The 14,571-nt window shown below is 38.5% G+C and overlaps 1 protein-coding gene across 7 annotated transcripts in view; it reads right to left on the bottom strand.

Annotated features, from left to right (window-relative positions):
- Window positions 1–14,571, bottom strand: part of AUH (AU RNA binding methylglutaconyl-CoA hydratase) — a 145,452-nt gene that overhangs the window by 89,677 nt on the left and 41,204 nt on the right. For 6 of the 7 annotated variants that reach the window (XM_033236807.1, XM_033236809.1, XM_033236801.1 and 3 more), the window contains one exon: window positions 13,568–13,654. The exons of the other annotated variant lie outside the window; for it this stretch is intronic. In XM_033236807.1, the coding sequence (XP_033092698.1) occupies window positions 13,568–13,654 (87 nt within the window). The remainder of the gene's footprint in view (window positions 1–13,567; window positions 13,655–14,571) is intronic. 7 annotated transcript variants of the gene reach the window in all.

The raw sequence follows: 14,571 nt of genomic DNA, 5'->3' as shown, positions 1-14,571 counted from the left end.
TCATTTACAAAAACATCATTGTCTCACACTAAATTCTGTAATCTAAAATCTAATGAAAACCTATTTTAAATATTTCTTTATCATTAGGTAACAATTCTTTGATGTCTCAACTTGAGAGAACTAGGTCTATCCCTTCAGAGTTTCCACTTAGAGAATTCTAAAAATGTTTTCTATCTCATCATGAAGTATCATCTAATTTAAATGTTACTAAAGGCAAGAATGGCCCTCAGTGAGGTAATTAACATGTCCATTCCCCATATTCTATACTGCTAACGTGCACAACGTGGGTCCCAATAGTGATGTCAACACTGACACCACAAACTACTGGAAGGAAGGTGCACACCTGGAAGCCCTAGAAGGAATGGTAAGAAACAACAGCTGTTAATAGATCCTGATAATTTCATTGCTGTGTAGCCTTGCTGATGCCTAATATTTCAAAATAATCAGTTTACTGCTTCTAACCCAGGCAACCTAAACTTGAAGAGGGAAGGGGACTTGTAACAATGATTAACATTTTAGAAATCTAAAAATTCACCATTTCCTTTGAATGAAACATCTCAAAAATAGTCATATGACTTTTTTTTTTTTAATAAAAGAACAAAATAACTAAATTTTATTCTAGGATTTGAGTTACTGTTTAAGAAGAGACTTTTTAAGATACTAGGAACAATAAAGTAAATTTGGTGACTCTGAATGAAATACAGAACTGCTTTCTGATCTCTATTTTAATAAAATAGAAGAACTTTCAAATAAGCCGTGTCTTTAAATTGCTTATAAACTTTCTTTCATTAAAAACAGAGCATAGGAAATCACGGCAAAGAGAAAACACATTTGCCTTTCAGATCCCAGCAATTCTCCAGTTGTAGAAAATGTAAATACAGCAGGAGGTAAGAGGGAAAAGTGGTACCCAACAGACAGGGGTGAACCCTGATTTGTATCCGTACTAATACTGCCACAATTTAAAGATCCCTATGGTTCAACAGCCAGCTCACAAAATTTCTGAAAATTAGGCTGGGAGTCACGGCTCATGCCTGTAATCCCAGCACTTTAGGAGGCCAAGGTGGGGGGATCACTTGAGGCCAGGAGTTCAAGACCAGCCTGACCAACATGGCGAAACCCTGTCTCTACCAAAAAATACAAAATAGCCGGGCGTGGTGGCTCACGCTTGTAGTTCCAACTACTCAAGAGGCTGTGGTGGAAGAATCACTTGAACGCAGGAGGTGGAGGCTGTAGTGAGCCAAGATTGTGCCACTGCACTCCAGCCTGAGCAAAGAGTGGGACCCTATCTATTTTTAAAAACAAACAAACAAACAAAAGTTCCTGGAAATGTGACAATCACCTGGAGTTCGTGTGAGCAGGCCCCGGCACACCACTGCCAAGGCATTTCATTACTGGACGGTCTGTATATGAAGCAGCCCCATAGGCACTGTCAGAGACAAAAATCCAACAAATCGAGTTATAGATCCAATTGCCTTTTATTTGTGATCCATGAGTCAGGGCAGCCTCCATTCTACAAAATAGAATAAAAACTCCCATAAGGCAATGGCAGAACAGTGGGTTTTGTAAGGTAGAAACAAGAAAACAGGACAAGAGGGAAAAAAAACTTAACTGGTTAACAGGTTACGTCAGGCTTTGCGGGGGGGAGGGGATTGTTTCTTTGGCAAGGGTTAAAGCAGAGTAGACTTTCTTACTAAGCTGACTCAGGTAGACTGGAATCTCCTGTTTTCAGGAAAAACTGGTCTGTTTTGGAATCCGTCTGCTTCCTTAATAAAGTTTCAGTTTGATTATGTGGCATTTTGCAGGAGTGACTATATCGATTTAATCTGGTCTGCTGGGGTTTTGAGCAGGAGCTCAGTCTGAAACAACGGCCTCCCATCATTTTAACAGTACAATGCAGGATCCTCCACCATCAGTATCCATGAACATCCACCAGCCACGTCACTTCCTCCCAAGGAAAAAATAAGCCTAGAAGCTCTTCTCTCAGAAAATGAACAAACTTTATGAGAAGAACTAGTGAAAAGAGGGCCAGAAGGAAAGATGGAGGCCTCTGTGCAGTATCTGAAAACCCTTTTTCTCCCCGCCGAGATCGAGTCTCACTCTTGTCACCCAGGCTAGAGTGCAATAGCACGATCTCGGCTCCCTGCAACCTCCGCCTCCCAAGTTGAAGCAATGCTGTGCCTCAGCCTCGCGGGTAGCTGGGATTACAGCCACACATCACCTTGCCTGGCTAATTTTTTTATTTCGAGCAGAGATGGGGGGGTTCACCATGTTCACCAGGCTGGTCTCAAACTCCTGACCTCATGTGATCCACCCGCCTCAGGCTCCCAAAGCGCTAGGATTACAGGGATGAGCCACTGTGCCTGGCCATAAATGCATTTTGTTAGACATGCAAAAGGATTTTTCTCTCCCATAAAAGAGAAAAAGTTTTAAGAAAAGTTTTAAGGTCAAAAACCTTAAAATTAGGGGGCCACGAACAGTGGCTCACGCCTGTAATCACAGCACTTCAGGAGGCCAAGGCGGGAGGATCACTTGAGTCCAGGAGTTCGAAACCAGTCTGGGAAACATGACGAAACAAAAACCACAAAACTTAGCTGGGTGTGGTGGAGCCCATCCCTGCTACTCGGAAGGCCGAGGTGGGAGGATCACTCGAGCCCCAGAGGTCGAGGCTACAGTGAGCCGAGATCGAGCCACTGCACTCCAGCCTGCGCAACACGGGGAGACCCTTTCTCAAAGAAAAAAAACCAAAAACACCTTAAAACCAAGAGCCCAAAAGTGATTTTTCTAGAAATGTAAAATCTTGGCTTTCCTTGAAAATAATGAGAAATTTAAAAAACTTCTAAGCCCCTCAACCAACTGAACTGACCTTCTTTTGGCCAAGGGGACCACAGAGACACCTCAGAGGCTGAATTCCTACCTATGATGTGATGGGAGGTCAGACCATCTCCCTCAGTAGCCGTCTAATGGCTATCCTGTTTAACAGGCTAAAGAGAAACCAGCCCTTGCAAGATGTCACTGCTGATTTCAACCAACAGCCTGAATGCTGCCCTGCCCTTCTGTGGTTCTGTCACAACAACCAACCAGCATTTCTTCCTGATAAGAGACTACCAACCACAGGGTGGTTCTGGCCCATCTACAGAGGAGGCGCAATGAGGGTTTTCGTGTCCTCTGCTTCTTCTTTTTTGAGACAGAGTCTCGCTCTGTCACCCAGACTGGAGTGCAATGGCATGATCTCGGCTCACTGCAACTTCCACCTCCCAGGTTCAAGCAATTCTCGTGCCTCAGCCTCCCTAGTGGCTGGCACTACAGGCTAGGATTAACAGGCGTGTGCCACCACGTCCAGCTAATTTTTGTATTTTTTTAGTAGAGACAGGGTTTCACTACGTTGGCCAGGCTGGTCTCGAACTCCTGTCCTCAGGTGATCTGCCCACCTTGGCCTCCCAAAGTGCTAGGATTACAGGCATGAGACACCGCGCCTGGCCCTCTGTTCCATCTTTTGACATCAGAGGGACCAAGACTCCATCCTCAGATCATGCTCTGGCTGCTATTTGTTAAACATGGGTCCCACAGAAAGGCCTGAAGCTCAAATGCGCATGTGCCTGTTTCTCCTTTCATAAATATTCATGACTCCTCCTGCAGCTTACTGACTATGTATACCTGGCCACCCTGCTCAGCATACATTTCTGTTCCCTTTACCCCACCTTCAAAGTGCCAGTTTCTGGATTGTGACCAGAGGCTGTGCTTCCCAGCATGTGGGAATGGTCACCTTGCAGGCTGGAACCCTTTATGAGACATAAAGCTCTCCTCCTTTCGAAAGTTATGAACCTTGTCATTCTTCAGCTGACAGTGAGAAAGAAAAAAAAATTCAATAAATAAGAAATGTCTGCAGGTTTCAAGATAGACGAATCTTTTAAAAACTGGTCTTATCTGGCACATATAAAGAATATATTCATATACATGTAATAAAGCATAATCATAATAAACTCCGACACAATCACCACTCAAAGCTAGATTTAGGTCAGAACTAACACCTGTCTGCCACTGAGCTCTTCAACTATCCTTCCACCTGAATTCCAAACCAAAGATAACCATCCTTGTAAAGTCTGTGGGTGTATATGTGATTTCATTACACGCTTACACATCCGTAAACACCAACTGTTTAGCTTTGAATGCTATTAGTTTTATAAAAAATAAGTCGTACTTTTAAATCAACATTATGTTTCAAAGACATCCATATTGGTACATGTGCGTATTTTCATTTATGTACACTGCTCTCTACTATCCAATTGTATAAATATATCAAACATTTTTCCATTCTCCTGTCATAGAAATTTGGTTGTTTTTCAGCTTTTTGCTATTAACAATGTAAGTGTCCCTAGGACACATGTGCAAAATGTCTGCAGAATAATGTAGTTTCAAATCCAAGTAGCAACCCATTCATGAGCTAGTCAAGATGAGGAATTTTTTTTAATGACATAGGGTAGTATCAAACTGGAGTGCACAGACAGAGGAACCATAACCTTTGATACTCTCCCACCCCATGTGTTTACTGGGCCAGAGTGTAGATATATTTCTTACTACAGGTCCAATAAAAACAGTCCTTAAGTTATCCCTCTATGTAAATACCCCTTAAAAAGTGAACTACCGAGTCTTAAGGAATGTGGATATTCAAATTTGAAAGACAATATCAAATACTTTTCCTAAGCAGTTACACCAGTTCAGCTCCCATTAGAAGCTTTCTGCCTGGTAATCCATTTAACTCACTAACTCTTAGTAAGACTTGGCTTAAGAATTTTCGGCTAATCTGGTGGATGTAAAACGGCATCCCACTGTGGTCTTAGTTGCACGTCTATGACTACTACTGTGGCTGACCATCTTTTCCTATGTCTATCCTCACTCCTGTACCTTTGTGTGAAATGTTTTTCTGTTATGTCCTCTCGCTGACTTCAAGGCTGTGCATACATATGCATGTACTGATTCCTGTATGCACTTACCAATGCACACATGAATCCTTTGGCAATTGTGTGTTTCAAGTATTTTCTCCCAGTCTGTGTCTTTTCTTTCTACTTTATTTACAGTATCTTTTCATGAATTGATGTTCTTAAGTTTAATTTGGTAAAATTGATCACCGTTTCCTTTTATGTGTCATATTTTGTGTTTTAAGAAACTCTTCTCTCTGTTAAGATCATTAAAGTTTTAGTTTCCACTTCTAAACATGTTAAGTCTTTGCCATTCCCCAGTGGTCTGCAATGCTGCCTCTGTCACGTATCAGCTTCCCCACTTGGGTGGTTTGTTTGGGGGTTCTATATTTCAACCCAATGGTATACTTATCTATCCCAAAGCCAGTAACACACCGCCTTCATTTCTATGTCATGATAATAAATCTTGAGTGCAGAAATGGCAAGGTGCTTCATTTTCTTCTTCTTTATGAGTGTTTGGCTATTTGGGGGTCTCCTTTTGCTCAAGTCCCTCAGAAGATCAATACTGAGAGTCGAGGTGTGATTACACTGAATCACACCATTTGTGAGAATCATCTTTTTAATACTACATCTTCCTATTCAAGAGGATAATTTGTCCCCATTTATTTTTTTTAAACATCTTACAATAAAGTTTTATAATTTCTCCATATATGCTACATGTATTCCTAAGACTCATTTGTGTTCCTGCTTTGCAGGGTATCCTTATTTCCGTCTGTTGTTCCGTCTGTTGTTGGTACAAAGAAAGGTAACTGATTATTTTGAATATGGATCTCATTTCCAGCCATCTTGTGACACTCTTATTTCCAATAATTTATGGTTTCTTTCCGCTTTTTGATGGAGACAGCCATACCACATGAACTCTGCTATTTCTTTTTTGGTCCTTATGTACTGTTGTTTCCTGCCTACTACACAAACCAGGATTTACAGAATAATATAGAACAGAGGTGGTGACAGTGGGTCCTCCTGTCTTGTTCCTGATTTCAGGAGATGACTTCTAATATTTTATTATTAAGAAAGAGATACCTTTCATCAGGCTAGGGAAGTTTCCTTCTATTCCTAGTTTGCTGAGAACATTTTCCATGAATACATGTTGATATTTCTCAAATGTTTTTTCCCCAATCTACTGAGATACACATACGATTTTATTTTCATTGGCTAACGAGTTAAAATTAAATATTTTCCAGTGGAAACCACCATTGCCTTCCTGGGAAAGCCCGATTTGGTCTTTTGTTACAACCTGCTGGATTTCATGTATGCTCACAAGTGAGGGTGCCTCCTCCTATTCCTTTCTTCCATTGTTTCTCTCGGATTTAGGTATAAAGATTACACTAGTCTGAAATAATGAGTTAGCAGTAAACTCTCAATTTACTATCCTGTGGAACTGTCTGTATAAGATTGTAAGAATCTGTTCCTTATGCATTGGGTAAAACATCTTAAAAGTAAATCTCTATCATCAAAAAACTGGGTCTGGTGCTTTCGCTGTGAAAAAGTTTACTGTAAGAACTGGTTTGATCACTTCAGTGATTATATGACTGTAACCAAGCAGCTTAGCTTCAAACTGCATTTAAAAATGTTTTTTCCTTTACTCTTTTCACCCCAGTCTCAAGACATAGCTTTGAGACAAACTACAGATGTGTTTTCTTTTGTCTTTAAATACAGCCTCGGAATGTGCTTTAAAACTCCACTCCCCTCCTTTTCCCACCTTATGCTTTCATGCCTGAAGCACATGTATTTACCTGGATGCTTGTTAAGCTTACACCATGCTCACTTATCTGGTCATGTGTTTCCTTAGAAGCTTCAGGGGCCAAATCATGAAGCAAACTAGGCACCTCCAGAATTCTCTCCCTAGCAGGAGATTACTTCAAGGCCAGAGTTACTCCCGGCTAGAGACTGACAGCAAGACTGACCGCGACTGATTCAGCCTGGTTGGGCCCAAGATGGTGCTGGCCCCTTCACCAGATGGAACAACAATTCAGGATAAGTCATAGGAGGAAGTCATGCAGTTGGGCACCTCCCAGCCCCCTTGCCTCTCCTGCATTCCAAACACCTCTTCTCAAACCCCTGCACTTTCCAGAAACTGGAAAGTGGCTGTTTTTGGAAAGGATTCTGGCCACTTTCCCCCTTGCTGGCAAAGATTAATAAAATTCACACTCTTTATCATACCTCACTCGTTATTTCGGCTTCTTTCTACAAGTGGCGAGAAGTTGGACCCTCTTTTGGTTACATGACGATTCCAGCCCATGATTTCTTCTTGAGTCAGAAGGTTCATATTTATTGGCATAAAGTTTTTTCCCAGTATTTTCTTATCTTTATAATTTCTCCTGTATCTATAAACACACCTTTTTTTCATTTGTAATACGTATTGTTAAACACTTTTTACTCCACTGTAAAGAGCACGGCCTTGTGTTGATCCTATGCACTGCATCTCTGTCTTCCATTTTATTCATTTCTGATCCTTGTATTGTTGCTTTAGTTCAACATTCTTTGAACTTAAAACTTTTAAAATCTTTTTAAGGTAATGCTTAGCTATTTATCGTCAGTGACATCTTCTTGCTAACTTACGGATTTAATGTTGTACACTCCCCTCAAGTACTGTTACAGTAGGTAGCTAATGGGACACGAGCAGAGCTGGAGAGGGCTCCCCCCAAAACACACACACCAGGAATGTCGGGTGACCCTATGATTGTCAGGTGGCTGTTAACTGTCTCTCTAAAATAATAATTGGTCACAGCCAGCACCAGAGAAAGGCAGTCTCCTGGAAATAGCAGGTATTTCCAGATAGAAATACCTGAAACTGGTGATCAGGAGCTTCCCGATAAGATCTCAGGAGCTGGGCAAGTGCACTTGAGCATGCGCACTGAGAGGCAAAATGGCGGATGACCTCCCCGTAGGAACACGGGACAGCAAAGCGGCAAAGCGCCTCAAGCAGGCAGGTCTACAACTTAGTAAACACACTGCACATGCAGCCCCTCCCAAGGGCTGGCAGGCCACTGCGCATGCAGACAGCCCACCCCAAAGGACGAATCACAGGAGACGCAACAGACGACCCCGGAAGAATGCCAACATATAAAACCCCAATTCAAAAGGTCAAATGGCGCGCCTGCTGTCTCAAGTTGCCTACTTGACCCTTGTGCAAGTTCCTCTCGTTCATGCTCTAGAGCTCTTTAACAAACTTCCACTCCTGCTCTAAAACTTGCCCCAGTCTCTCCTCCAGCCTTATGCCCCTGGGTCGAGTTCTTTCTTCTGAGGAGGCAAGAACTGAGATAGCTACAGACCCCTACAGATTCACTGATGTTAACATACTTGTGCTGCACGACATGGATACATCACACCTAAACAGCACCACTTCAATCAAATCTATTTGGACATATTGTAATTTTATAATCATTCAGTTTTAGTATTCTTTTCCATTATAGTTTCTTCTTTGACCCACGAGCTGTTCAGCATTCTCACTTTACAAATATATGGTTTTAAAATCTGTAGGTATGGATATCTTGTTTCTGACTGTTAAAGCAAATGAAATATGGCCTTAGAAGGACTCTGTACTTGTATACTTGTGGATGAACTGCAACCTAACTTAACAGGTAGAAAAGACAGAAAACCTAACTTAGGAGTATGCCCTGTAACAGTAGCTGAGGCTTGGCCAATCCCAGCAGCCATACTTCAACCACTCATACACTGCCCAGTGTTCAAACTGTGTTCAAATAAGGCAAATGCTGAGCTGTAACCAATCCAGCTGCTTCTGTACCTCACTCCTGATTTCTGTATGTCACTTCCTTCTTTTTTGTCTATAAATCTGTTCTAACCACAAGGCATCCCTCTCTCTCTGAATGTACTGTGATTCTGGGGGCTGCCCGATGCATAAATCATTCACTGGTCTATTAAAGTCCTTTAAATTTAATTTGGCTGAAGTTTTTCTTTTACCATAACTTAATTCCATCGTAGACAGAAAATATGGTCTCTATACACCAATTTTCTGAAATTTAACAGAGACTTTAGGGTCCTGCACGTGACCCATATCTTTAAACATTTCTTGAGTTCACGAGAATACGTAAGTTGGGGGTTGAGTCTATTAAATCAAACTTGATAATTATGTTGCTCAAATCATTGAAAATTTTTTATTAACTTTTATCTTTTTGACCTCATGGTAAATTGAGGGAGATGGGTCAATAATTTTGTCAATGATAATAAATTACCAATTTATCCATATCATTTTATTTGTGTATCTTGAGACTTTTGTTTTTAGGTGCATACAAGTTTAAGGGTATGTTTCTTGAAAAACTGAACCTTTTATCACATGCAGCAACTCTCTCTCTAGTAATGCTTTTTATTTTGAAATGTATTTTGACCAGTATCAATACTGATATATCTTTCTTTTGGCTAGTAATCTTCAGGTACAAAAAGAGGTATCCCAGATGTGGCTATTATTAACAATATTCAGGTGATGTCAATTATTTAGTCAAATCTGAACATCTATGTCTTTAAACAGCAAGTTTAATCAACCGACATTAATAGTGACTACTGGACTTATTTCAACATCTTACTATTCAATATGTTCTAAGTTTATGCTATTTTTCTCTTTACATTTTTTAAGATTGGATGAACTTATCTTTGGTTTTTGTTTTGTTTTTTCTTACTACTGCCTCCACCACCTCCCTATTCATTTGCAAATTTTATGTTCCTTTCTTAGTCCCCGAATTTTATCAAGAATACAAAACCCCTAGACGCAATATTTTAAACTCCCTATCAAAGCAAAGACCTTAAAATTAAAACTTTTATGTCTCCAAAAAGCAAAACCCAATGAAAAAGGTATGAGCCAAGCATGCATCAAGTTATTCAAATGAGAACTGAAGTGAGATTTCTTGAATAAAAATAGATGAATTAATTCCAAACAACAAGAAAAATGAAGATAGAAGACACATGACATTCAAAGAAAAATCAGACCCACTGTCCGTTTTAGTACAACCTGTGAGCTAAGAATGGTTTTTACATTTTTAAATGCCTGGGGAAAAAAATCAAAATAAAAAATTGTTTCAAAATACATAAAAATCAAATGAAATTCAAATTTTGGTATGCATAAATAAAGCTGTATTGGAACAGAGCCACACACATTTGTTGATACATCATCTATGGTTGCTTTCATACTATAAAGTCAGAGTTGTATAGCTGCAACAGAGACCATATGGCCCCATAAAACCTACAATATTTACTGTATGACCCTTCAAGATAAAGTCGGCCTGCCTGTGATTTTTAACATATTAAATGAGTGGATTCTATTAAGATACTACTGAGACACTTAGTTTCCACACATCCTTCAAAATCTCAGAATCATCACAGTAAGTCTACTGTAATGTTATAATAAAAAGTATCATTAATAAATATGGAGGAACTCCCAAGAAAAAATGGAGATAAGAACTAGCCCAGAAAAGAAAAGCTACAGCTATGATCACAAAAAAGAAAATGCCACTGCAAACACAGAAAGAGTTCCAGAAAAATCCCAATTTCAGAATCCACAGAACAGAAAGACACTCTGGAACAAGCATCAAGGTAATTCGAACAGTGAAACCAATCTTAGCCACCCCTGTGCATATATGTAAACTTACAGGTAGCGTCAACATTTCTAAAATCAAGCTCTCTGACCAACTTCCAAACAAAGTTCATGCTCTGCGTCAGAAGGTACATAAACATGAGGCTGAAGCTGGGGAAAGAAGCAGGGCCTAAGACAATACCAGCACAGAACGAGAAGAGGCAGAATAGACAGCTAAGCCAGAAGCCATTATAGAGATTAAAACATGTATTTAAAAAATTTTAATTCTAAGAAAGTGAGAAAACAGTAACAAAACCACACAAGATGCAAAAAGGTGTAATGGTCAAATTCTACAGTTCTTTCAAGTAACATGATTTGTTCTGTATATAGCATAGAAAAACATGGAAAGCTTTTCACCTCATTCTGTGAAGGCAAATAACCTTCACACCAAACCAAAAAAGAATAACACAAAACAAAATTAAAAGCTCAATCTCCTTTATGATTATACCATAAGTACTTTACTGAATCCAGCAATATGTATTAAAAACCAACACCACCCCTAACCACAATGACCAGGCAGGGCTCATTCTAGTAATGTATGGCCACTGCAGCATTAGTAAATCTATTAACACAACTCTATAATAAAGGCTAAATAAGGCAAATGCTAACATACATCAATTATAATCCTGATGCACATTTTAAAAGCATTTGACAAACTTTAACACTTATTCTTGATTAAAAACAGAAATAATCTCCTAACAAGTTGAAACAGAAGATAACTGCCTGAATATCATAATCACTGGCAAAATATTAAAGGCACCCACCAAAGTCAAAGAAAGATAAGGATGATCACGCTCACCTTAACAAATAAACACTCTATGAGGGACTGAACCAATATGAAAAAATATGAATATGTAAGGTTAAAATGTTGGGGGAGGAGATAAAAATTGCATTACTTGTAGGCAATTATCTATATTGTACTTTACAACTGAAAACACAAGAAAATTAAAGAAGAACAATTAACACAAGTAATTATCCAGCTGACATGATATAAAATAATCACATAAAAGTTAACTTTTGGCCGGGCACAGTGGCTCCTGCCTGTAATCCTAGCACTTTGGGAGGCTAAGGCAGATGGATCATGAGGTCAAGAATTAGAGACCATCCTGGCCAACATGGTAAAACCCCATCTATACTAAAAATACAAAAATTAGCTGGACGTGGTGGCACATGCCTGTAGTCCCAGCTACTGGAGAGGCTGAGGCAGGAGAATAGCTTGAACCTGGGATGCGGAGGTAGCAGTGAGCTGAGATCGTGCCACTGCACTCCAGCCTGGTGACAGAGTGAGACTCTGTCTCAAAAAAAAAAGTTAATAACTTTCCTACAGACTATAATAACAAGACTGCAACAGAAATGAGGGGAGGTCTCATTCAAAGGAATAAATGCTATAAAATAGCTAGGAATATATCTGAGGGGAAAAAAGATATAAGACCAAGACCAGTGTGCAGAAAAGTATAAAACTTCCTTGAAAGACATTAAAAAAATGAATGACCCCAAAAAATAAGAGCCATGCACACTATGGAGAGAAAGATTTACTATCATAAAAATGTCAAAATTTTCTTAACAAAATTTATAAAATTCCAATCACAGTTGCAATACAGAAAATTTTCCCCTTTGCCTTAAAAAATAATTCTAAATTCATTTGGAAAACCTGATGTGTGAGAATCAACAGAGAAAACCTTCAAGGAAAAAGAATAATAAAGGGAACCTAGCATCATCTAGATATTAACAGTTTTAAATTTAAAGATACTGGAATCAAATTAAGCACATTAGAGGGCAATGTCTATAACACATTTAAAAACAAAGAATATAAAAATGCCTTTTAAATAAACAAGTAGTTACTAAATAATCCAAGGAGGATGAAGGATGTGAAAAGGCAATTTACAAATGAAGAAAAGGCCAAGCAATGCAGCTCATGTGTGTGATCCCAACACTGTGGGAAGACAAGGGAGGAGGATCGCTTGAGGCGGGAGTTCAAGATCAGCCTGGGCATCGCAGTGAGACTCTCATCTCTACAACAAAATTAAAAATCAGCCAGGCCTGGTGGTTCACACCTGTAGTCCTTAACTCTTAGGAGGCTGAGGCAGGAGGATCTCTTGAGCCCAGGCGTTGGAGGTTACAGTGAGCTATTATCACACTACTGCATTCCAGCCTGGGTGATAAAGTGAGACCCTGTCTCTAGAAAAAATCAAAAATTTTTAAAAAACTAAAACCAAAAAAAAAAAAAAAAAAACAAAGAAAGCCAAATCATTTGAAAAGATAAAACATCATATACGCATTTGGGGCAATACAAATTAAAATGTTGAGATGCCTTTTTTTTTTTTAACCTAGGCAAACTTCAAAAATAACAACATTAAATGCTGGCAGGAATATGAGGAAACATATACTATCTTTAACTTATGAGAATATAATTTTGTAGAATTTATTAGTATCTAAAATATAAAATGAACAAATGATAACCGAAACAGTGATTCCCTGTTTAAGAATTTATGTCTAGGTACAAGGGTATTCACTACCTTATTATAAATAACATAAACGGAGGGAAAAAAACAGATGTTCATTAATGAATAATATAAAATTTTTGATAAGACTGGATTAATATACAGCAGTAAATTAAAAATAAAAATAATAAAATAAATTGATAGTTACTGTAATTCTAAAAAAAGTATGATCCTGTATATTTAAAAAACAAAGGAATCCCAAATGTATGTTTGCATGTATAGTTAAATATAGATATTGTTAACTCAAAGGCTTATGGCAAATTATTATTATTGTCTAATAAATACCTTCATATTTTATCATACATAAAAGACATCTGTAATTATTAAATATTTTACATAATTTTTCAAATTAAATAGGTGCCATTTTAAAACAAACAGCTACAGGTCATGATTATCTAATTATATAAATATTTAACCAATGCTTATATATAATGTGTAACTGTTTAAATCCGGCATTTAAGATCACCTTCAGCATGCTGAAAGAAGAATTTAATAGTGCTTACCAATATCATTAATCACTGCTCTTATTTTGGAGACAAAAGGACCAACTTCACTGGAACTCATTTTGGCTCTTTCCTTAAGGTCAGCACCTGCAAAGTATTTTATTTACAAATATAATCTAGTTGTAAACAAAATTTTAAGGCAAAGAATTGAAAATTTACTTAAGATTAATATACAACTTCAAGATCAGCCTAATTCATCTTTTAACAGAATGACATTACCTAAGTTTTCCTTCCCAATGACCATGTTCAGCAAGAATAAAGTATTTGTCTACTCATGTGCTTAAAGCAGTGCTTCTCCAGCTTTCCGGTCTCAGGCCCCTACACGCTCTTAAAGGAAGACACTATAGCTGGCATCTACTGATCTATGGTTACACTATTAGAAATCAAAACTAAGAAATTGTTTAAATGTTTATTCATTTAAAAATACAAATGAACTCCTTAATGTCAACATAAATAACAACAAATTGGTGACACCATCTTGCTTCTTTGCAAGGTCCTGTCAGTTTATCCACCACTGCTTTTGCAGTGTATTAGCACAAATGCCAACCCTGTAAAAAGGGCAGATTACACTTTGGTCAGTCCCTCTAACTTCGTGGATGCCTGCCTTGGGGACAGTCAACCACATGGAAGAAGCATAGATTTAAAGGATGAACAAACTGACGATTTCATAATTATGACTTTAGCACAGAATCGTAACTTTGGAACAGAGAAAAATAAACACATGGAATTCCTTAAGGGATAATTAACTCTGAGAACAAAGAAGATCTTTAGAAAAATTAACAATCTGAGAAAAGATGGGTCCCCAATTAAACAAACAGACAAACAACAAAGTAAAATTACAGTACAGAAGGCATACACTCAGCCATTTACCCCTATTAGTCTATTATAAATCAGTCATGACGATACATAATATCGTAAGTAAGGGCTAGGGTAGGGGCATTCTGATCTCACACACTTCCAGGGGGAGTGAGAACCTCAGCTGACAAAGCACATAGCCTCACATC

Source organism: Trachypithecus francoisi, unplaced genomic scaffold, assembly GCF_009764315.1.
Source record: "Trachypithecus francoisi isolate TF-2019V2 unplaced genomic scaffold, Tfra_2.0 Lachesis_group16, whole genome shotgun sequence".
In the NCBI taxonomy this organism is placed as follows: domain Eukaryota; kingdom Metazoa; phylum Chordata; class Mammalia; order Primates; family Cercopithecidae; genus Trachypithecus; species Trachypithecus francoisi.
The sequence above is the reverse complement of the archived record's forward strand: the minus strand, read 5'-3'. Positions and strand labels throughout refer to the sequence as shown.